Below are 26,164 nucleotides of genomic sequence, written 5' to 3' on the forward strand. Positions count from 1 at the left end.
TATTAGTTGTCAGAAAATGAGCTATACATTTGCTCTATTTAAAACTTTTACAGGTGTAAATATAGGTATAATCAAACACTCCGTATATTCGTATCTATTTCATTCATTAACTTTTTAGGCTACATTTCGAAACCCTGAAAATTTTATTCATTTAATTGTTATTTGACAATGAAACGTTTCAAATTATTTATCTTTATGACTTTATCAAAAGGAAAATCAATCTTGTAATTTAATCGAAACGCGTCATTCATATCCTGTGCAGATGTACTCGGTAACCGTTATCGGTCGGACTTCATCCCGTTATCACAATGCACGCAGTCAGTAATCGCTTGCTTACGTCCGATGTTTTTAAGTTTCTTTATCGAAGCCATCGACTGCAATCATTGCTTGTTAGTTGAACAATCGATAATGTTTCGCTTTAATGTACACCTGTGGGTTATTTTTTATAATAAATAAGTTATTATCAATCTGTAAACATTGTATGCATTTTTAATGTAAATTATCGAAATTGAAGTACATTTATTTTCGTCGCTAATTCTTAACTTCGAATATCTGATTCGACCTCGTGGTTGTAATTCTGATTACAGCCCTTTCACAAGTTGAGCATCTACAAGCGACCACTTTTCACTTTATACATACTTATATATATATATATATATACATATATCTATATATATATAACTTTATGTATACACACACACATATATATATATATATATATATATATAAAGTGAAAAGTGGTTGCTTCCTGCCACTAAATCCGGATATTGATGCTTTAGATATCTCGCGGTAAGTTTTTGCAATTCGAAGTGATGTTATCTTGATTAATGCATGTCGTATCCGCTGTCCGCTTGAGTATGGGCAGAGATACCGCCGATAAGTACGGTTTATCAGGTATGTCACTCAACGGTTATTGCACCGGCACCATGGATACGCATTTTTGAGATAATTAAGTAATTATTTAGCGATATATCAGCAATTAAGTAAAAGATAACGTTTGAATTTCGGTTGCTATTCTGAGCGTCGTGTATTTTGATAGCTTTGTCAAAAAAGTAATATGTAATTTTGTTATAATCTTTTTATACGCATTTACCGTTAAATTATTATACAGCAAAATTAGCAAAATATTAACCTAAAATTGATAGAAAAAAGTTATTTGAAATAGCATGTTTGTTATATCGTAGAGCGTTTTTTGTTTTTGTAAAGTTGCGGTAATTTTTTCTTTTTGATAAATTTATACAAATATGCGTGGACTAGAAGATTACAGATGAATTTTGTAGTTGGAAATAAAATTTAATAATGTTTATTTTCACTTAACAAACACTTTTACAGCGTTAGCTCTAATACAGTAGCGTTGGTTTGTTTATATATAGAACGTAGAACGAACAACAAGCTACTTCAGCACAAACAATTCTACGAGCTACGCCGGTGACCTTGGATTTTTGGGTATCCTTTGATTTCTGATGTTTTCATAGCAAAGCTCCTACCATAACCATCTCCAATTCTATCTGGGTGACCGAATCTTAAAATAATTAAAATTTAAGTACAAGCAATTTAAAGTACTGTTTCGGTTTTTCAGTACGCTGGTCCCGTGGAAACACTTCCGCGAGGAACTAAACAACGTGCACCCGATATCCTCGGGGCTGGAGACGATGGCGTTGAAGACGACCATAGACCTCACTTGCAACGACTTCATATCCAACTTTGAATTCGACGTGTTTACGAGGTGAGTTGTGTAAAGGTATTTATAAAATATAAGTCATAAAAGTAGTTATTGTATTTTATATGTATTGTGATATTCAGGTCTTCCTATTGGTTATCTTGCTTAGTGCAGACTTATGAGTGACGGGACGGGAATATTGACTTCAATCAGTATACATTTAAACAGTCATATTGGTTTATATGTTGAATGAATAGCCCCACTAGCGTTTATAAAAGGGGTAGTCAGCAACTTTGACACCTCTAACATGTTGGTGATATTTTTATATACAAATAACAGCGTAACAATATTTTGAGAAATCCGAACCTACTGGCGGTTCGAACATTCACTACATATGGACTTACATATATTCGCACACCCTCAACAAGTAACTTTTAAAAATAAAGCAATTTATTAAGCCAATAAATGAATAAAAATATATATATAAATTGACATAGCATTTTATTTTGTACATAAAAAGTTATTGTATAATTAGCACACGACAAACCCGTTCTTGCAGCTTTAAGCTCGTAAGAAATTCCTTGTCTATAGACAGGCTACGAAGAGCACCATATAAGGCAAATTTATATGTAGTGCTCGGTGCACAAGGACCGCTGATTTATTTATCATTGTCTAGCTTTACATCGACCTGGAGTAAACAGAAGCAACAGCGTACTGGTTAGGGAATGTTATTTACGATTCGCTTACAAAATATAAAACATACATACATGTATAATAACCATTTGAGACATCCACTACTGGACATATAGGCCTTCCCCTTTGATTTCCTTTAAGGCTTTTTGAAAGCACCAGCGTCTTCAGGCGACCTTAATATGTCCGTCTGTCCTTTTTTGTCGCTGTTATCTATTAACAATCATAAATTAAAAATAATTCTCTATCTCTCTCTAATCTTGCTATAATGTAAAATGTTTTTTCATGAAAACAGGAGTATTTCAAACGCCCCCATTTGCCTATAGGATCTATATTCACCCTTGGAACAGTAACAACAGTAAAGGAGTATGCCACCTCTAATTGAAACTGAAGGTCTAAATTTTAATGTCACTATTCAAAGATGGATGTAGATTCAAAAAAGACATTTTCAAGTCGAATGAACTATGTTGCAATATCAATTAAAATTTCACACTGAGATCATTTGGATTTAAAACTATTTATAAAGTGATAGGCTGAATATAATCACGCAATGTTACGGTCAGTTGTTCGAACGGGGAGAGCGCAACGGACGAATGGCCACTTTAACGCACTCAACGCAAATGTTACCGAGCCAATTACGCGCTTAAGAGGCTGCTTCGTACTTGTATCTCGATCAGCAAAGCGGTTCCAATTCATGGGCATCGATGCTTATAGATTACGCTCACAAATGACACGTCAATTCTTTTGAATCAACTAGAAGATTGTAACCAGTTTTATAGGAAATATTTGAGGTACTATCTCCAGCATTGGAGCTCCTGCGATTGAAGTGTACATCATGCAATCCAAATAGTCTTTTCGAAGTTTATTTTACTGAACCCTTCCTGGCATCTTTACTATGCCACAGCAACACGAAACCACTTCTCATTGCTGTTCGGTTTCCCTTTGAGCGAATGATGAAGGCTGCCTATACCCAACGACTTCGAATACGATGCTACTGTCAGTAGTATTTTACGATTGGCATACCGCCAGCTTTATCTTTTTTGTATTCGTTCCTCCTGTTTGGTGTGGGACAGGGACGTTACGTTACATATTTAATGTTTTTTCTTTCTTCCGTCCGTTATAAAATCTTTCACTCCATAAACATTATTGTCATTCAACCATCGTCTTTCATCTTTTTTCTCCATTCCCAAGGTATCACAGATTATTTATCACATTATTGTTTCCTAGTTTTGTGTTTCGACTTTTGTATCTTACATTTTATTATATTCTACAATTAATTTATTATTATTCATCTTTAGTACTCTTTTATCTAATTTAAAATATTTTTTACATTTCTTTGGCCTTACCAGACCCTGTAGTTTTAATATTTGTTTTTATTAGTTGATCTTATTTTTATTTCTCTCAATTACCTCCTTTTAAGCTTCAGCTTTTCCTTAGCTTGGTTCTAAAAAATTCAAAGGATTACATAACGAGGATTCGGTCCGGCTTTATCGATAACTTCTACGAACAAGATCGTCGCTCCTGTTCTCGCACGTCGGCTTCCTTCTTTCTGAATCCAATACGGAGTCTTTTCGTCGTATACTATTGGCAGATCATTTATGATCATGAATACCGTTGCTCTCGACTCCCTCACAATACCTCGTCATTGCTTCGTCTCGGTCGAGGTACTTCTCACACATCCAAGGCTCCTAACTTTAGGAGCACATTCCAAAGCCAGTCGACGTCTTGATCTTGATCTATTCGCCGTAACCGGGACAACAAGTTTCAATAGCGACGTCTTTTTTTCCACGTAACGTGACCAACGCATAATAAAATTAGTGAGTAAACTTTTGAGAGTTGCTTTGTGTTGCTTGATCTTGAGCTCCCGATAATGTAAGACATCAGTGCTGTACTGAGTCCATGATGTCCGCAATATTACTCCTACAACACCTTCAAATTTATTGTTTTACTAAAACCGCAGAACGACGCCTTAGAAAAGAATAACGAAGTGGGGGCTGTGGATAAAAGAGATAAACGCCACATTTGCGGGCTTTGAAGGCAGACTGACGGAATTGCGCGGACGATACTTTCCTCCCTTTCTAGACACTCGCATACCTTAGGCGCGGTACAGCGGTGTCGGTAGACCTACAGTAAAAATGAATAATTTAAACCTTTCCGAATTTAAATCCATAATTGTAGAATATTACTCTTATATAAAATAACATGTTACAATTACGCCTTTTCAGATTATTTCAGCCTTGGAGCACGTTGTTACGAAACTGGCAGCTGCTGGCGGTCACCCATCCTGGTTACGTAGCCTTCCTAACGTACGACGAGGTGAAGGCGCGGCTACAAAAGTATATTCATAAGACTGGCAGTTATGTGTTCAGGTTTGTCAGCATATCTACTTTTCTTTATGAATGGAACATATATGATATGATATACATTTGATAATGCGTAATAGATAAGATATGTGTCGTAATTGCTATTAAAAATACGTGTAATAATCCTTAGGCAAGGTCGAAACAAAATAGTTCAGACATTACAGATGACCTTGATTATTATTAAAAATATCATTAATAGTATATATTAAGGTCGTTTATACGTAGTACATATTACTACAAATATACTCGGGATTTCTCTAGAAGATTGAGCCAGGTGTAAGGAAATTAACCGACATAGCCCAGAGAATTTGGAATTTGAAGTAGCAGTGACTAGGCCGCTGAAGCCTAAGGAATTTGGAGTGAAAATCAAGGCCAGGCAAGCGCAGCGCAGCGTTGTGTGTGATCTACACTTCAGAATCTTATTGCATCTGTTCTGCCAGCTATGTGTCCCAATTTGTTATGCTCATTCCCGATTCAATCTCGTAGAGAAATTCCGAGTATAGCCCTCCAATGAGCTTCGCAATAAGGTCACAGTCGAGAGACTACGTTTTCGTACCTTAAGTCATCATTGGAAATACACATTGGGTGTAGGCTATCGTCTTTAAGCGTTGCGTGATATTGAACGAGAAAAAACAGATTGATAGTATTGTTACGAAGCACGTGTTATAGAACATTCTAAACAATAAACACTAAATACTAGGATCAAGAAGTCGTACCCTTGAAGTTACTTATAATTTTCTGTGTACGGTTCTCGGAAATTCTATAAGATCTACGATCAGTGACACAAATTGATTCTTTGGCAAGTTACTTGAACAGTGATTCCTTGAGCGATTTGGAAGCATAGTTTAGAGTAAGTGAAAGTATACTCTGTGTTAAAGTAGGGTGACCATTTGATTTGTGAATAAAGGATTCCTTGTGAACCAGTGGTGTTTCATTTCAAGTCAGAACCCTCAGTACGTAACAGTATGAATAAATCTTCCAGATTGTCGTGTACAAGACTAGGCCAGTGGGCCATTGGCTACGTTACAGCTGACGGCGAGATATTACAAACAATCCCGCAGAACAAGAGCTTAGTGCAGGCCCTGCTCGACGGATATAGGGAGGGATTGTAAGTATTATTAAATGTACCTAATATCCGTCCAATATTTATCGAAATATTGGACCAGTCTCTGTATTTTAATGCAATTTTAGAATGTTCCATATGGAAAATTTAGTGATGGAATATCCTGTGTAGTTAATTTTGATATCATTGAAATTGCACAATACTTTTTGTACGCTTATGTTCAACCCACAATTTCTTTTCTCGAAAATAATTATTAAAATTAAAATATCTGACTAGTCTGTAGTCTTTACCTCACGAAATCTGTATCATAAATAGCCCAAGGAAAATAAAAAAAAATTTTAGAGATAAAGAAATTTTCTTTATTCTCGTTTTCATCTCTTCTAGTAAAAATGTTATTATTTTTAGATTTGTTACGACTCGAAAATTTAATTATTATTAATAAACAAATAATCCTTAAAAATTAGATTCCAATTACTAAAATTGCTAAATAATTTTACCATTTATTATACGAGAAGTCATAACATTAACTGAGAAAAAAATATTAAACTTTGAAATTAATTTCAAGTTTAAATTTTGAAAGGAGTCTTTTGACACCTTTGGAAGAGATAGTGTTAATTATTATTAATAGACTAACAATTTCTAACCATTACATTCCCATTACGTTAATACCATTTGTCCTCAAAAATTTGACTTTTATATAAAATTGTATTGGTTTAGGTATAATTAACATCTATTTATGAGTATTTATAGTAATCTTTCTTCCTGCAGTTACCTGTACCCCGACGGCAGAGATGTTAACCCGGACCTGAGCAGTGCGATCATATCGCCGGCCGAGGACCACATCACCGTCACTCAAGAGCAATATGAGCTGTACTGTGAGATGGGTGCGTTATTCAAATTTGTTTTGTATAACAAGTCGTAACTGGAAAAATAACGCTTTTTCGTCACTAAATCCTTGAGATATTTCGTCATTTGTTTATCAAAGGACGACATATTCTATGCTTAGCTTGTAAAACTAATATTTTTTAATAATGTACTAGCTATTAACTGCAATGTATAAAATACAGAGTACTGATCAAGCGATCGCTTCTCTCTTAATGGAATAACTTCTCAATAGTGACTTTAAATATAACGTTATATCAGCAATGCTTATATCATTATAATTATTTAACACATTCCATGACACTATGTCTAATACATATACGACCTCTGCTGTACTTGCCGTTCAGGCCATTTGCAGTTCTCATTGAAAAACAAACGATTCTTAAAAAAAATGAATTGTTGGGTAGAATATAGATATCTTCACATCACCTATGCGCGGACGTAATGAATATTATAATTTATAATTTTTTCCGCTAATTATAGCTTTGCAGTATTAAAAAAGTGTAAAGCATACGTTTTAAACGGCTTTTTTAATTTTGTAAAATGTGGGCAGTATACGCCCCGCGCGGCCTTAACGGAAAACCTTCAAAAATTGCCGTGGCACGGAACATGTTAATAATGAATCGGCGTCGATTAGTCTCTTATTATCCAACTCTTCGTTCCATTGAGTAAGGTTTCAAAGAATCATATATTAGCACGAACTGTTATGCCGGGAAATCAAATGCAGTACCCGGCGATAAATATAGCACACCCACACTACCTACCTATGTGACTTCTTGTCAGTCGTAGTATTTCGTGCGACAGAGATAACACTCTACGAAGTCGAAATTAGCCGATTGTCTCTTTCCAAAGGTCGATGTATAATATTTATCGCCGGGTACTGTATGTTAGTAAGTATTGGGCATTTTGTTCGAGATGTATATATACTATTTAATTAATGTTTGAACAACTTGCACTGTCTTCTGTCAACCCAGACCACTAATTATATATTATTAAACGTAAGCAAAACAACAACAGATTATTTACTTAGTTCTTTGTTAAAGAAGACTATCAGTAACTAACCTCAACGATTCTAATGTTTTTTTTTGTTTACAGGAAGCACGTTCCAGCTATGCAAGATATGCGCTGAGAACGACAAGGATATCAGGATAGAGCCCTGCGGTCATCTGTTATGCACGCCTTGCCTCACTGCGTGGCAGATCGTACGTATATTACTACTACTACTCCGCTAGCTCAGTGACCCAAAGTGGGTCTTGGCCTCCGAAGCGAGAGACTTCCACTTTCCTCTATCTTGCGCCATCGTCTGCCATTGGCTGACATTCAATTCGCGCAAGTCTGCCTCAACGCGATCGATCCAGCGATACCTGGGTCTACCCACTCGTCTTCGACCCCTCAGTTTTTCCAGGTACGCTACCTTCACGCTCCGATCCGATCCCATTCGCTTCAAGTGACCAAGCCAGCGGATTCGTTGAGCTTTATATTCGCCAATGATATTTGGCTGTGCTACTATAGTCTGAATTTCGGCATTCTTTCGGAGCCTCCAAGATCCGTCTTGATTTCTCGCTGGTCCCAAGATCTTCCGCATTATTTTGCGTGCCGTCACTAGCAGTTTTTGTTCTTCTTTCAAAGTTAGCGTCCAAGCTTATTATTTATTATTAGCGCAGTTATTTTTAAATACTATATTTTTATATACTCTATGTGTAATAATCGCTACGGCTGACGGTTTGGCGATCGATGTGTAATTTTAAGGTACGCAGAGGATGCTGCTGCCCATTCTCTAGAAACTGAGCAATGGCAATCTTATATAATTAATGCACAAAATGTAAATTATTTAAGACTTCATTCCGGGCATCGAATGCGGGACCAACGATTGCAAGCCCCAGTCCTTTACCGCTGTATGATTACTGTATTTATTGTATATGTATAGACTTTGTTAATTAGTTAAGACCATTTAATTATTAGTAAATCGTGTATTTTTTATATCTTTATTTTAAATTTGTAATATTATTCTTGTTAGTATATGTCAACTGCATTGTGACCATTATACATGTAATGTAACAATTATTTAACAATCACGGTGGAATCCAGACACCAAACTGGAAAATATTCTAGCTGCTTATGATTTTCTTTTTGATAAAAAAATTGCGCGGCACCATCATTGTAAAAATTAAATTTCAATTCCATTTCTGACACTCAACACTTGTGCCTTAATTAGAATAACTTTGTCTTTCTGAAACCTTACAGGATATGTTGTATACATTTTTCTCAACTTATTATTTTCCAGGATTCTGAAGGACAGGGATGTCCTTTCTGTCGCGCCGAGATAAAAGGTACGGAGCAGGTCGTGGTCGACGCCTTCGTGCCTCCGAGACCGCCCAACACTACTTCTGAAGCGAAGTTAGTACATTTTAAACCCTGTCTTTATTGTTACAAAGTTCGATTTCGTTTGTACTACCGAAATATTATAATTTATTAATCCATTCTACTCAACCGGCGTTAATATGATGCCCTAGAGATTATTGTAGAGAAAGAGATCAGCTCTAGTTCGAACGAATTATGTTTGCCGCTTTCTTTTAATGGCGTCCGCTATTAGGGGCCTCTCGTTATCTCTTATCGTATTTATGGGACAGGGCATTACAACTTGTATACAACATCCATACTTAAAATAGTTATTTATTTCACAATCAAACAATTTTTGCTTGTTAAATTTTTTTATAAGCACACACTCAAACCTACCCTGAAAATGTTAGTTGCAATATGTTGGAAACGTTGGTTGGTACATAAATATACGTAACACATGATTTTTTTTGTTAATTCTCGTCAGCGTATGGTGCGTTACAAAATAACTTTAACTTTTCAAATAAAATTAATGGTAAGATCTTTAACAATAAAGGTATTTTTAAGTGGCAGGGGGCACGCTATATAACTCGCAGAACAGGTGGCCTCTGGGGGTTTTAAAGTTTTGGAACGTACACTACAGTTCGGAAAACACAGCGTTGGACAAGCGACCTTGTTAAGGTCGGCGGATGACATTGAATGTAAGCCGCTTATGTCCAGCTGTGGACCTACTACTAATAAAATGTTCATATAATTATTCCAGGGGCGCTATTGTTAAGACTGCAGTGAAACCGGTGTCGTCAAATTCATCAGGGTCATCAGGATCATCCGGGTGTAATGGTTCAAGTGAGTCAAGCGTTCTTTATTTTAAAAATGATTTTGTACCTTAAAAAGAAAGTTGAATTAAAAATTCAAGGATTGTTTTAATTTATAGTACGGATATAATATATATCTTTCTCTATTTCTCCATATTTCTCAGTTCATATTTTTTTCAAACAAGCTGACCCGACACAGTTGTGTACATATGCACGATAATTCTTTATAACTACAACGCGTATTGATAAGCGCTATTAGATCACAACTAAAAGACAAATGTGCAATTTCTATAAGTGTATATTTTTCTAATTTTTTTTTAGTTTCTGCGCCCATACAATTTTTTTCCATAACAATCTTCAACAAATGGAAAACTTACTATGTCGCTCATTTGTTAGTAAACACCTATCTCCAATAACCTTATATAAAGTAATAGCTCTGATATATAAAATATATCTATTGGAATGTGATATGCTAATAACTTTTGTCAGTATTAAGTCTACAGGGAAACATAATTATTCATTATGTAATTATCTGAAAACTTACATTTTTGAATAAGGTATTATACTATTGTACTATACATTCAGCCTTTCAAAGCTTGTAGACCAATCACCCTGTATAAATTTGTGGTATAAAACAGCAAGTGTTTTACAACTTTATCGATTAATTTCATTCATCTCCCGCAAGCTTTATGTTATAAATCTTTTATAACACTATCTTTAATAAATTTTCAGGCGCTGATGTAATATACAGTAGTGGGAACGGTTGGACGTCGAGAAATACCACGTTCAATGGACTGACTGACGATATAGACGACCCAGAGGTATTGTTCATTTATTCAATTTTTTTTTCGAAGTGGAAGGGAAGGAAAAACATAAATAGATTAAATTTTACATAGTTGATTAATAGTTGGGGTGTTATTAAAACGAAATCTTTAGCGGTAATGTGGGTATACGGTTTTATAATACACTCGCATTTAATATTTCTGAATTAATTTGTGATAAATTATAATACAGGATATTTTTGTGATAAATACTTGCACAATTGAAGGCCGTTGAACACAAAAGTCCTTCGAGTAGCGACCACGAGCCGGTAGACGTATAGGTAGCCCCCCAATACGTGGACTGACCGACAATGTTAGGTCGCAGGAGGTAGTTGAATGAGGGCAGCGCTGGATTAGTCATCGTCGCGATCTTTGAGGGAGGTCAAGTCTTGTCTAAAAGGAATAAGAAGAATAAATCTTGAGAATAAAATGGTTTTTATTGCATAAGTAAGGAATTAAGTCATCTGACTTTGCTATGATCTCCGGTGATCAAAACTCATTTGGAACCATCGCAATTTTAAATTAAAAGATGACTATAGAAGGGGCTCTATACGGGGATACATATATAAGAGATCATCGTAATTGATCCAATGATAATATAAATAAATAAAAAAATCACAACTAAATATATTAAATAAAAAAAAGTAATTTTAATAGTATGGCAATAAATCAAGGTACAAATGACTTGTACTATTAAAGTCATTGAAAAAGAATACAATATGATCCTTAACGTCAATTTATGGTCGTATATCACTTGATGTTTTATTTTTGTTACATTTAATAACCGTATATATTATACTAGCATGTTTTGCATTTTTGAGTGTGTGGGCATGCTTGTGTTTTGGGATATATTTTTGGGAATTTATCAATTTATGTCATCATACTATATTGTGTTTAATTAACTCATTACATTCCATGCGGAGACTTACTGTGCTTTACTAAACCTGTCTGAACTAAAACGTCTGTCACGTTATCCTGTCTGAGTAATAAGCAATTCGAATCATAAAGCAAACTGTCAACGGACTGTCAGAGGGTAGAATTACAAAGGGAACTGTCAAATTTAAAATCTTCATGAGAATGGGGATTATTTTTTATATAAATTCGATATTAATGGGTTTCATTGAGCTATGTTCTTTAATATTCTGTCTGATGTATGTATGTATATATATATATATATATATATATATATATGACATTCTGTAATAAATATAACAGTAAATAAACACACACAGTTCCGTAATCTTACCGCATTGTTAACTGATGTTGCCAGATTTAAAAATTATTAACAAGTTAAGATTTTTCAATTACTTACGCCAATTTTATTACATTTTAAATTTAACTTTAGTATTTATCGCTTGCCGGGTATTACAGACTTTCATTAATCGTTTTTATTTTCTGAATTAAATTATAAAATTTAATTCTTTGAACTGTACCCGTGATTTTGTTTTTGTTACCTTTGATCGTATCGACTGCATAAAAACAAGATGTAGTATATATAGTAGAAGTATAATGTTATAGTATGTTTTACCAATAAAGCACAGTAAGTCATCGGCGGGAGCTGCATGTGGCGGGCTCACAGTAATTTTCGTTGTTTGTTTTGCAGAGACGCGCGAGAAAGTCACCGCATGCTTAAGTGTTTGTTTTGCACGCCATGCGCGCTTTGTTTGACCCTTCGGAAAACATTCGCGGTGTGACGACATTCCATTTTAGAATTAACATGTTTTTTTTTCTTTAATCGACAGTCAAAAGCAGTATTATTTTTAAGCCGTTAATATCATATATCATAGTTTAATAAAAAAAAAATCAAATTTCTCTTATCGTTGATTAAAAATTATCTGAATCTTTTTGGAGAATTAATTATAAACTAAGTTTGTAAAAAATACGATTATTACATTGTTCGACTCGTATTGTAATTTTTTTAAACATTACATTTTTTAAGTAAATTAGTTGACGTAATTATTTATGTCAACAGAGAGACATAACATAATACAAAATTTAAAGTTTTCTTAGTATTTTTTTTTTATTTAAAGTTTATTTTAAAATTTATAATCAATTATACTTTTTCATGACATACAAGTCATATCTGATATCTTGTACATTCAGTAAAATTGTGTTTTCACTGCTTTATAAATGTTCTATCAATTTTATTAACACTTTATTGTATACCGAAATATATATAATTAATAACTAAAAATTATTCAATTCATGTAGAGGTAATACAACAGGCAGTCTTATCGCTCGAGGCGATCTCTATCAAATTACCTTTGATGGAGATATATAATTAAAAAAAAACTTAATACACATTTCATAGTATAGTACTTATACATACGTATATATGATGAGATGGCCCTATATTTATTAAGAAAAATTATTTAAAGGTCTATAAAATAATACTGCTTTTTACTTCTTTTTTGCACATTAAAACAGACCGTTTCTCATTTTGATATATATATGAAATTTTTCAGAGATATGCTTTAGTGTTGTATGCCACGCCTATTTGTGTCATATTTCATTTAAAAATCTTATTAAAATGTTCATCTACATGGGTGTAGAAGAGGAATATACTTTTATAGGGCTAAAATTAATGATCATTACATTTGTTTTGATGAAATTTTATTTGTAGTCAAATTTTTGTTTGACACAATTATATTTTAATAAATATTATTTATAAAAAAATCGATTGGTTTTGATCAAAATGAGAAAACGTCTTATAATTTATATACTAGAGGTTGTAATTTAATTTAAACAATGCAAATAGAATTTAGACATTAAGTTGCTAATTAAAGTTGATATTTATTTGAATATAAATGCTTTGTGTGAGACATTTCATTTTTAACTTTTATCACAATCATCTTTGTTATATTATTTACGTTTGCATGAGTTGTGTTCAGATTTACGCAGTGCATGTACGTTCTTTATTTAAAATAAAAGACTTTAGTGCAATTTATACTCTTTACATTTGAGTAACAATATAGGTTACGAAAACAAGCTTATTGTGAATAGTATGCGTACTCTGAGAGTGGTATAAATATTGTCAATGCATATTCATACATAAATAAACAATTTATTTCCAAAGTAGTAGATTTTTTGCAGAAAAATTATGGCAACTTTTATTGAAACGTCATGATAATATTCATACCATTCTAATTAAAACATTTTTTGAATGCTTCATTGTTATGTTGTTGACTTTTATTTTATGCATTTGATTATATATGTTTTTGCAAACGAAATTGTAATAAAATTTAAAGTAAGTAATGCATTTCAAGTAATTTAATATTCTATTAAAACAATCATTTAAATATTATTGTTGCTGCAGCTATGACGCATGTTCACAGTTTATAGAGATCTAGATATTCGGATGTATATTTACCAATAAATTATGGAGGCGGCTTCAATGTGTTCATCATATCAACTATAGTATTTCCGGTACTGGACATAGGCCTTTCCTATAATCCCAGTGTTATTCGTCGCCCTTAACAAGAGTAACCTCTAACCTTAAGTGCCCAGCGGACATGTGCTCTGCTCACAGGTGATTACTAGAGGTACGGAATTTTCGCAAAAAAAAATCACCAATTTCGCATTTATATTTTTCAAAATTTGCAAATTTCGCATATATTTCGCATTTATACTTTAAAATTATAAAATTTGGGTAAATTAGGCATTTACTAAACAAAAATTTTTGTTTAGTAATTTTATTGCTAAATATGAAGGTAAAATTTAACAAAATTTTAAAGTACAAGTCTTAACATCAAACAGTTTTAATTAATTAAAAGATAACATTGTAAAAAATAAAGATTCGACTTTTTAAACGTCGTTTTTTGGTCTGTACGACGACATTTTATATGCAGAAGAAGCGTTAAGCGTCCACGCTGTTAATTGCACTATGTAATGCTGCTTCAGCCAAAAAACGAAAAGCTGCATTTGACGGCCAACAATATGTCCTGCACATTGGGGTTTTTATTTATATTAATGGACCGAATAATTAGCCTATGACAGTGTGCATATTCATCAATTAGCTCATTTTGAGGAAGACCTTGGAAAAAAGAAAAATACCATACATTTCGCATTTATTCGCATTTATGAGAAATTTTCGCATTTATTCGCATCTATTTCGTAAATACGAAATTTCCGTACCCCTAGTGATTACAAATCGGCTGTGCTATGTTCGTTAGTTTCATTACTCTACGGTTCTCCTCATTCCTGATTGGATATTGTAGAAAATACCTGAGAATAGCGTTCTCCATGGCACCAAAGAGGCCTGAACTGAGAGGTCTTAGAATGAGATTATAAGAGATTAACAGAACTCTTTTCAAAGTCTCCTACGCACAAACTACATCTTAGTTTGTCGTCTCACTTATAAGTAGTGCATATCCCTTATTAACATGTTTTCGATACAAAGCCTATTCCATAGTAAGCTATCACATGTTGGTAAATATGCAACGGATTTTCTGATCATTGAACATTATAGAGTATTACTCAACTGGACGAGTATTGTGAAGTATTGTTTCTTAGGTTTAAGTTAGTTTAGAATATATATAGATGATATTTTCTACTCTAAATTTATTTATTTGTAAGTTTACTTTTTTATGTTGACAATATACGCTTGGTGATGTGTTTGATGTTTTCATTATTTGCATATTATTGCTTTATGTAATAAACCTTGATAATTCCAATTGCTAAGACAACAGTATTTAAAAAAATATTGAGTACGTACTGTTATGGTAGTCCTGGAAGCATTAAATATATTTCAGGGTAAATTTATTAATTGTCAGATAAATATAAATAATGTTATTATGTAGCACATCGTAGGTTGCCCAACACAAAGTCAGAAGTCGGAGAAAGCCTATCTCCAGCTGTGGACGTCTTACGGCTGAAATAATGTTAATGATAAAATTAAACATAGAGCTATACGTAATAAACAATCTGAATTATAATTAACATAATTTTTGTCGGAAGTGAAAACTTCTGTTTAAAATTATAGGTGAAGCTCAGTTTATTATTTGTGTTCTCGATTTATGACTTCTTTTTCACATACAAATAGGAAACAAATTTTCTATCAATTAACATAGAACTTTTAGTTGGACTTGGGGTGGCACTTAAAACACATAGCATAGACCTTAACAGCAATTATAGTGTTATCGAAATCACTATACCGCGTCTTAGAAAAAGCACGGTAGAGACCGAGAATAAAAGGAGAACGCCGGACTGACGGAACGGAGCGGCCGATACCACCCTCCGTTTCACCGCGTGTTTACTTAAGGAATGGTACAGCGAACTCAATAACACTATAAGCGCGAGGCTTTTCACGAGAGCCTTGATGAAAGCGCTAAGTGTTTAGGTTAAATCTTGGGCACCTAGCTAAATCAATTTAAAAAAGCTTACACGTCTAACCACCTAAAATCCTGAAGTTTTAAATTCTTATGGGTGATCATTTTTCATTGATATGTAAAACGTGGACCAATCATGATTAAGTGTATTTGCTAGTTGTAATAGCAGTGGAGAGGCCACATAGAGTGCAGAACGGACAATCACTGGCGCCATTAGGTTCTTTAGTGAAGATCACGAACTGGAAAGCTCAGCGTAGAACTTTCACTCCCTAATTGTCGACCTTGTTTTAGTCGGAAGAAGTTGAAAGCAAACTTCCAAATGGTCTTATTGGAAATCTAGAAGGAGTTCATTCAGCCGTAAATATCATACAGCTGTAATGAGAATGAAATCGAATCGCAAGAAATTTTTATCGATTTTAAAAATAGTGGAATAGATGTCGAAATTTTATCGACAACGATTTATTTTGAGTATTTCGATAGTTTAAAAGATCATTCGATTCCTTGTTTAGATAATCTGTTACTATTTCAATATTAAAATTTAAAAATATAAGAGGCCTATATTAAGGAGTGGAAGTTCTACGACTACGAGTATTAACACTTGAATTCACGTAGGATTGGGCGGAGTTCAACGCGGCTACCTCAACTATAGACTCGCTGAGACCGGGCGTGAGGTCCCCAGTTGCATCACCAAGGCACTCCCCCCGGGCGGCGAGGCGAGCGCCCTCTACGGCGGAGAATGCGTACGGAGAGCTTCGTGCCCCACCACTACCCCCTAGAAAGAGCCTTTCCCCAGCCGAGCCCACCATCGTCGCCGCCTCCAGTGTCCAGGACATCGCGACAGCTACCGCGCTAGGTACACTTAATATTAGCAATAATAAATCATAAAAATTTAGATAACTTACTTCAAAATTCTAACCTATTTTACATTCAACGCAACGTCAACATATTTATTACATGTTTAAAAGAAAGAAAAATATAACATAATGCTTAATTATAACAAAAATCAAGGTCAATAAGCTATTTACTTTAACCGTTTATCGAATTAAGTTTGCTCATAATAATACTCTAAAACGAATTTGAGAAACTTATAACAAACATTTTTTTAAAAATTGACACTTTATTGCTATTTAGTACTATCGAAGTTACAAAAATCCTATGAAATAACTACGCAAGAAAGTGAATACTTATTATAATTTATATTTTACGTAATACAAACTTTTTTTAATATATGAAATAGACACAAACACACACAAGATATTGTAGTTATCCTCGTAAAACTGACTACATCAAAATTTCTAAGACATATAAAGATTTGTATTTAACCGCCGTATTGGATAAATAATGCGATTACTAAGCTACTGTAAATTAGGAAAACCTACAATTGGCCCATGTTTAAGTTATATTTGTTTTAGTATTCTAATTAATTATATGTTGTTGGTTTTCTTAGTATATTGAAAGAAATAAAGATACTTTGAAGTTAATTATAGTTATAATAAGTCAATTTATTGAATTTAATTTAGAGTTAAGAATTACATGATTACAAACAATTGTTCTAAGTCGCTTGCTAACAACAATAATGGGTTCTCTGTTACAAAAGCAAAAAGATTTTATGTCTATTTACAATCATACTGTATAAAGCGATCATTCTGATATATATTATATTACATTATCTTTTTTCTATTGGAATGCGACAGTTCAATGACTTAAACATCAAAGTTTGCAGAAACAGATAGTAAATGATAATTTTTATACATAGTAATCCGAATATTTAAAACACTTTGTCTCACTATGTTATGATTACGTTTCTTATAATTTCTGAAAGCATTGTTTAACCTTTTGAAGAATTTACACTTTTCAGCCTGTATAAAAATCCTTAAATTATTTATTGAATTGACGAGTGTAAAGTTTGACAATTATGAATCATGATTCCAAACGCTCTCAACAACCTTGTAAACAAACAACGATTTATAATAGTAAGGATATTATAATAAGGAATTTGGTTTTCAAATCAAAATAAAACAGAGAATTATTATAAAAATCAAGCAACTTTTTATTATATTAGAGTACTCTCTACTAGAGTAAAGGTAAAACCTGATTTATGGGACGTCCTTTAGAAAGAGACGAACAAGTCTTTATCGGTATTATTCTACGTGTTGATTGCTTCTAATTTTACTATAAAAATTATCGCAGCCATATTTCTAGCGGGAAACAAAAGAGCGATAATCAAATTACAATAGAAAATCTGAGATCATCAAAGTCATGTTAAGCAATAAAAAGAAACATTAATAGGATTTTATGTATTAAATTCCACTGTATAAGGTTAGTTTTATTTATCTTCAGAACCTAGACGGAGGTCGTCATTGGAACCGGAACCAGATTCACGGCATCGCCTTACCTCTGTCATCACCGGGTCTACAGAAACCATCACGGGCATAATCGACACCAGACATGAGGTATGATATCCCTATTTATATTAACTCCTGAGCATTTTGATATTTATGACCAGTTTCTAGCAGACAATATAAGCAGCACTCAAGTCCTTCTTCGCGGCTTATTCCTCCTTATTAAGGTTCGTGATGCTCTTTGGAAAATCTGTCGCACACTTTGTTACTCTATTTGTGCTGGTCTTCGGAGATGTGCATTGCTTTGGATACTGGTATTGTGCCTAGGACTTTTCAGACTAGCCCACGGAGCTGTCACGTGGACGTCGGTAATCTCGTAGTATTGTTAAAAATGTCATTGAACCTAGTTCACCCGAGGTATTGTAATAAGTCAATTAAAATATTAGCTAAACACTGTTTAACTAATGCGTTAACCAACATTTAATAATCAACAGTTATTGTAATAAAATATATCACCGATAAATAAAAATCTATCCTACTACGTTCTATGGTGCCAATGTTGTTCATTACAGCTTTAATTATTTTTTTAAGTTGAATATTAATTATGTATTATTAATAAACAATGTAACTAAAACATAGAACATGTGATCTAGTCAATGATATATAAATTTTAACAAATATTTTTATTTGTACATTTATAATTGTAATAAAGAATAAAAAAAAAATACTGCACACAAACAGTGAATAAAAATTCTTAAAAATTTGTTGGATTAATTGGTGATTGACGGAGAGATTTCGAAGTTTAATATTTTAAAAACTTTTCAGGTTCCTCCAGATCCAAGAGCATTTGAAAAACCGCGCCGGGCATGCACTCCGCAATCTAACAGCCGACCCTTACCTGCACCACCGCCCGAACCGGTTCGCAACCCCGCCGAAGACAGATCAACGGAAAACAAACACGACAAAGCAGAAACCCGACACTCAAATTCCGAAAACCGTCATCACGACTCCCGACAACCGGAAAGGTATAACGAGCATACCAATCGACAAGCATACGATAGTAGACAGGATCGACACATACCCAACGATAGATTAAATGAAAGATCTGAACGATCGAACGACAGGTGTTCAGACATTAGACAAGAACGACACGATGGTAGATACGCCGAACGACATGAAGTCAGACAACCTGACCGACACACAGAAGTAAAGCAGTCTGACCGTCACGCGGAAGCAAAACAGTCTGAACGGAACGATCGTGAAAGACACATGATTAATGAATTTAGACAGCCTCCCGAAAGACCGCCAGATAAGCCGGAACGACAAGAAAGAATACAAAACACAGATAGAGCTAGTTTTGACAATACAAGGGTTGAAAGAGTGCCTACCAGACAAAGATCTTTACCTTCCTCAACTAGTGGCGGTGTGGAGTATCAGCCTACCAAATCAACGACAATGCCAAAGTTTCCTTCAGAGGATATCAAAGATCCGCCGTATGAAAACGTCGGCGTTGAAAATAATGACTTGGCACGTAAGTGTTTTAACATTTTTTATTATTTGTTTATGTGTATTTATCATTTACATTTACAATGAGCTAATGTGATATAAAAAAGAATCATATTTAGCAATCCTGTAATAGCATCTTTCGTTATATCATTGACAAATGAGCCTTGTTCATTATTTTAATATATGACATGTTTTCAAGTATGAAATGAAGTAAAAATTATACATATTTAAATTAAATTTCTTTCTTATTATTTATTTTAATAGTCATTTTCATTTCACCAATATTTTTCAAATCTGTGAAGATTGTTGGCTTTGATACATTGAACATCAATTACGTTCATTATAGTTCACGGAGTTTAGAATTCGTTTCTATAATGGCCTTCAAATCGTCTTTATCCAGCCGAGTTTTTGATACATTAACATCATCACCGTCATCATCATCATACATTCGAAAGCCAAACATACTATTAATATTGGTGATTACCTTTTTAAATTTAAAAAAATTTTACACTAAAATTTGCGTTACTATCGAAGGCGGTACTCGAAAGGTAGCAACAAAAAAACTAAATGTACCAAAATATAGCGTCTAAATTAGATTATGTACTATTGTAATAAATAATATGAATTTTGCTCTATTTCATACGTCATTATTATTTAAGCCATAGGATATCTAGGGTTGGACATAGGCCTCTTAGACTGTTTGAAAGCGGTCTGTATTTAGCATTTTTATGACTTTTAATTTAACCATTTCATACGCGACAACTCATTCTTTTATAAAGTTACAATTTAACAATTATGTTTAACGATTTACAGCAAAGAAAATAAACCCACTCACACACGATCAGCACGGAAAAAAGTATGGCGAGAATGTTTCGTACGAGAACATCAATTTGGACTACATCGCCCGACTCGTCGGCGAGGGATATCCTAAAGACATAGTCGTGAGAGCGTTGGGCATCACCAGGAACGACTTGGAAATGGCCTGTGATATATTACACGAGTTCGGGTCTAAAGTTCAGAACAAATGCTAGTCTCAATTCATTTATACACTCTACGAACGTTCTGTGAGGTCAAATAAAATAGCGACCATTATCATGTGTATATTATATTCATAACAAATATACAGGTTGTCCCATAAATCAACGTCATTTAAAAATTTATACTGCCCACGCTGTGAAGTTTTTTTTCTATTACCATGACTATAAATTTCTTTTTTTTTTAATTTTATCACTATAATATTACTATTAGTAATCCTCTGAACAATAGACAATAATTACTGAAAATAAAACTTTTTTTGACGTAACAAAACATGATAATTACATTATGATATTACTAACTTTTTGCAAAATGTCAAAAACCGGAAACTACTTAGCTTTTGTGTAATTTATATAATATGCATTCTAATGAATAGATAAATGTAAAGCTAATTAAGTATGTTTTCATCACTTTTTTATTTTGAATTGTGCATCAAAAAAAATTGTGCAACAAAAATATACTACATTTTCGAAATCTATGAAATGTGTCAGTTGTTATTCTGATTTTTTATTAATATTTTTAAACATAGAAATATCATTTGCGTCAAACTTTCAACTTCACAGGCTATTTACTGCAGAAAAAAACTTTTTTGACTACACCAGCTTCACGGGCGACATAACTTTTAAGTTTTTCTGTGGAATGTCACTACCAACTTTTTTATATAAATGCGGAATTATCTTGTTTATTTTGACATTTTTAACTTTAATTGATCGTGTTGAAAATTTAAACATACATCTAAATATATTTTTAAAATTAATATCACCCACTGCTTGTTCTATCAGCAAATTTCACGTAGACGTTGATTTATGGGAACAACCTGTATACACAATTTGTTTAGTAATTTATGATACATTCTTCATGTAATTGTAAATTTAAATTTTTTCATATTGTTAATCAATTGGCATATGTATGATTTCGATATCAAATTGCTATAGTTGCCTTATAGTTGTTTAACGTTAATTGCAATTTATACTTACAAAACTTAATGATGTTCGATATATGTATCAATGTAGAAAGTTTCTTAAAAAAATTGTTAATTTCCGAATTTGACTTATTACACTACATTAAAAACAATTCTGGTATTTTGTCTAGATCGTACGAAGGGATATATGGCCTATTACTAGGTTGAGTCAAACTCAATAACATGTTTGCTATACATATGGATGTAATATCAATAACTGTAGTAAATTATTCGGATATTAAATTATCAAATTTATTAAAGTGTAAACGAAACCGCTGCAGTGCGTCTTAGGAAAGCATAGGAAGGTAGGAGGCGGAAAAAAGAGCCCCCCTCCCTTATCAGTTTCAGTAGTACTATATAAATAGTAAAAACTTCTTGAACAAAACAAACGATTTCGAAAATATTTGTTAAAACGATTGTGTTATTTTCAGAGGTGGGATTTAAATATAATATATGCATATTTACCTAAGTTACGCTAAGAAATTATGGAGACGGCTTTAGTACTAAAATAACTATTTTTGAAGTTTACCAGAACATATGCAGGTGAAGCTCAATTGTCTCGCTTGTACAAGTTGATATATCTGTCTCACTTGTAGTTCGTATCTTTTGGAAATATTCTAACATAAATGTGATTTCCGTATTAAGCCATTTTAGGTAAATATACATATTTATATCATATCTATGGTTATTTTATATTTATATATGCATCTCATTAATGTAAAAAATAATATTCTTATGACACGGTTCGATATAGACGCACCGAATACATTGAAAGCAATAACTGTTACCGTTCCTATAATCTCGACAACGTGCCTAAAATTTCTGTGTCTAAATCTTTTGCCTGATAAATATTGTTACTGTGTTACATATACAATGTAAACAATTTGTAGATCTTACTATACACTCGACTTGTAGAGCATCATAGTTAAGTATATATACATAGAAATGTAGTTAAATAATTGGTCAGTATCAACATTAATCGATTTTAGATTTGAATATTTTTTGACCTATTTCTAGAGAAATGTTGTCTGTTGTGTGATATCTCATTATTTATTTTATATTTGTAATAAGCGAAAAGATTTAGGCTTTGCATTTGGAAATTAAACAATTACAATTTCAATTAATAATCGAATTTGATACTAATCGATTGAAATATCATGTCACCATATAAGACCACAATAATAGATTGGTACTATTAATTAGACATACAAACCTAGTGAATGCTTTACACATTTTAAACATTGAATTAATTTTGGTAATCTTATTTTAAATGTAAATAATACATTTTGACACACCATGCGTTACAGTTTGATACAGATAAAAAAAAATTATGACAGCTGTCAAACGTAATGGCGCGAATATTTTAAAAATAGCACCATCCGCGTGACAGTATTACATAGGGTTAACTAATGTGAATTAATTTGAGGACATTTAATGATGTATTTATTTAATTCAACACTTTCTAATTTTTACAATGGATTGACAATTGATCCGTTGAATATTTCCAGTGAAGTTTTTTTTATCAATATAATATATCCTAATCAGTATTCAATTTCTACTCACTATTTTTTAATAAATAATAATACATTAGCTTTGTAAATAAATACTTTGTATATTGTATATCACTTATATTTTCATATAAATATGTGCTGTCTTAAATGCGACTCAAAAAATAGCGGTTGACATAGAATATATTTTTCATATTTATGTGTGTATGTATGAGACACGATTTTGACACTGACTTATGACTTTTGCAATATTAATATTTAGCATATAATTAGTGTAAATATTAATATTACTTTTTTGGGGATGTACTAAGATATCGTTCTTCCGCTTATTATTTTTGAGATAAAATTAAATGAATTAGATAGAATTTTGGTAATTAATTCCTTTTTTCGTCCGTTTAAGGCTCATTTTATGTGTATTTTTATTGGTAATTACTAATTATAATGTTTTATTAGTGCAATTAAAATCATCAACATTTGGTTGTTTTTATTTAACGCGCTTTATTGAACGATTTGAATCTATAAGTAGAATGTCTAGTCTTAATATTTTGCTATTAAATATTTTTGTTTTATTATACTTTTGAAGTAATCATTGCTTCTTTAATAATATAATAACACAGATATTATAGGTTCGTAGGCTTAAACCACAAAGCTGTTAGGTATTTTGAAGACATATCCACCAGATGACTAGTCAAAAGGACTATGTTTATTAAAAAAAAATTAAATTAGCGCGTATTTATTAGGCCGCGTTTATACTTAGCAAATTACAAATCACGACGTTGACTAGAATTCTTCTAGGCGGTAACCATTACTTTATGAGACTGTAATTGAACTCAACTATGTCAACTTTATATACTTATGTTAACGAAATATGGTTACGAAAATAAAAATTATGGTATAAAAGATAAAGTGGCTGTATGGTTTTAATGCCTTTGTTTTCTAATCATCATTCCATAATAATTCAAATTTAGGAGTCAGACAGAAACGGAAGCTAAACTTCTCTATAAATACAATGAGATAAATTAACTTGTGATTATTTGGAAATACTCTAACTCTACTAGTGAACGAATGATTCGTTCATGAGCTACTAATGTATGAATGAAGTGAACAAAATGTCCGCTATTTTTCATAAATTTCAAGACAGTAAATAATAAAAAATAGTCAGTTTAAGAGGAAATAAACTGTAAAGAGAATATTAGAAAAAAATTACGACATGATATTAACACTTATAATGTGTCATGTTAACAACTAAATTAAATGTGAAAAAAATGATTATGTTGGATCTATAAAATATTTCTATTTAAACAGATTATGCTATGATTGCCTAAAACACATTTTAAAATGCTGTGTTGTTATGAATCGAAATGCCGATTAATCTTATGCCTTAATAAAACAATTAAACTTCCAGATTTTATTGAAAGGTTTAGATGTCAATTTTGAATAACAGACATTTATATTAAAAACCATAATTGAGTTAGTGGAATTCATTTATCGTGGATACTACGGAACAAACTTCTTATCTTCGCGGGCTTTTACCTCTCAAAACAATGTCAACGATAACCACAGATAAATTATTGAATTGTTTATTAAATACCTGTACGTATTAAATGATCATATCAAGGGACAATATACTTGTGCAAATAAGATCTTACTATATATTTTCAAGTAATATACTATTGTTATTTGTTATTCGATGTTGTTTTTCTTGGTACGGGAAAAGTATATTTTGACAGTGACAACGTGTTTGGAAAGTCTTGCTAGATGTACGGGATTTTTTAACGATAAATTAAATTATATCAGGTACTTATCAAATTTAGTTACGTTGTAAATATTGCCATGATTAACATTGTGCACGTACGTTTACCTTTTTATATATTTGACATCTGACAATTTAACTTTGTACATATATTCATTTATTCAGTTAAACTTCAAATAAGTTTGTAGCTCATTGGTCATCATCACACCGAAGTGAATTAACGGAGATCGAATATTCGGATAACAATTAAGTTTACTTTTGGGTTAAAATATAAGAATATAATCGAACATTTTCGGAGCATACCGTGAAAGAGAAAGTGTATATTGACGTCTCTCTTGCAAAAGCAATTATAGTTGTCCGTCTTACTTTACCAATCATATTAATTGACTTTTCCAAAAGCGAATTAGAATGTTCGATCCCATGTTATTATTATTCAGTTTTATTTCTGTTCTTAATTTCGGTGTGAGACCTGACGTTTGGCTTTTTTTACCTAATTTATAAAACATATATAAGTACGCGCTTATTTTCGTGCAACAGTAAAAAGCTTTTTTTAATGTAATTTATAATATTTTTGACGAAACTTCATCGAAAATTATTTGGGTTTAGTAATACAAAGTGGATTGAGAAGCAGTCTTGGTTTACGCTTTCGTAAGAATGATTCAATATAAAATTAAACGATATTAAAATTGCTTTTTTTATTTCATCACCATTTCTAACTTACGGACCATATCTTTGTTTTACTCGCCTGTAGACACTTAGTGATGACACATGTAAATATAATCATTGTTACATCGGTTACGAAAGCACTCGCTACTAGATTCCTTAATGATTCCATTAGTTAAAAGTTAAGTTTAGTCTCCGGCTCTATTAAATCGTCATCATTATAACTTGCACGTCCACTGCTAAATACAGGCTTCATAAATACGATAAGACATCACAAAATTTCGAATAGGGCCGGTTGGAAGCGGCCTGCATTGATGACCTTAATAAAGTCTGCCCTTGTATCCTTATAGGTGGGCGTCCTGCGCTGTGGTTACTGGTAAGCTTTTATAGAGGAGACTATACAACCTTAAGATCCCAACGGCCATCAGTTCACTTGCG

At 32.6% G+C, this 26,164-nt stretch overlaps 1 protein-coding gene across 2 annotated transcripts in view; it reads left to right on the top strand.

The window, feature by feature from the left end:
* Positions 1-21,082, top strand: part of Cbl (E3 ubiquitin-protein ligase CBL) — a 120,842-nt gene extending 99,760 nt beyond the window's left edge. Inside the window, exons 2-13 of one of the 2 annotated variants that reach the window (XM_068768323.1) lie at positions 1,580-1,726; positions 4,576-4,719; positions 5,696-5,821; positions 6,545-6,660; positions 7,754-7,860; positions 8,943-9,055; positions 9,759-9,841; positions 10,543-10,631; positions 16,571-16,811; positions 18,299-18,411; positions 19,126-19,831; positions 20,620-21,082. In XM_068768323.1, coding sequence (XP_068624424.1) covers positions 1,580-1,726; positions 4,576-4,719; positions 5,696-5,821; positions 6,545-6,660; positions 7,754-7,860; positions 8,943-9,055; positions 9,759-9,841; positions 10,543-10,631; positions 16,571-16,811; positions 18,299-18,411; positions 19,126-19,831; positions 20,620-20,837 — 2,203 coding nt within the window. In that variant the 3' untranslated portion in view covers positions 20,838-21,082. Of the gene's footprint in view, positions 1-1,579; positions 1,727-4,575; positions 4,720-5,695; positions 5,822-6,544; positions 6,661-7,753; positions 7,861-8,942; positions 9,056-9,758; positions 9,842-10,542; positions 10,632-12,234; positions 12,397-16,570; positions 16,812-18,298; positions 18,412-19,125; positions 19,832-20,619 lie in introns of those variants that run through there. The other variant, XM_068768325.1, reaches the window with a different exon arrangement.
* The last annotated feature ends 5,082 nt before the right edge of the window (positions 21,083-26,164 follow it).

This window comes from Battus philenor, unplaced genomic scaffold, assembly GCF_028537555.1.
Source record: "Battus philenor isolate CCGP_79_NKW_IND1 unplaced genomic scaffold, ilBatPhil1.0.hap1 SCAF_25, whole genome shotgun sequence".
Taxonomy (NCBI): domain Eukaryota; kingdom Metazoa; phylum Arthropoda; class Insecta; order Lepidoptera; family Papilionidae; genus Battus; species Battus philenor.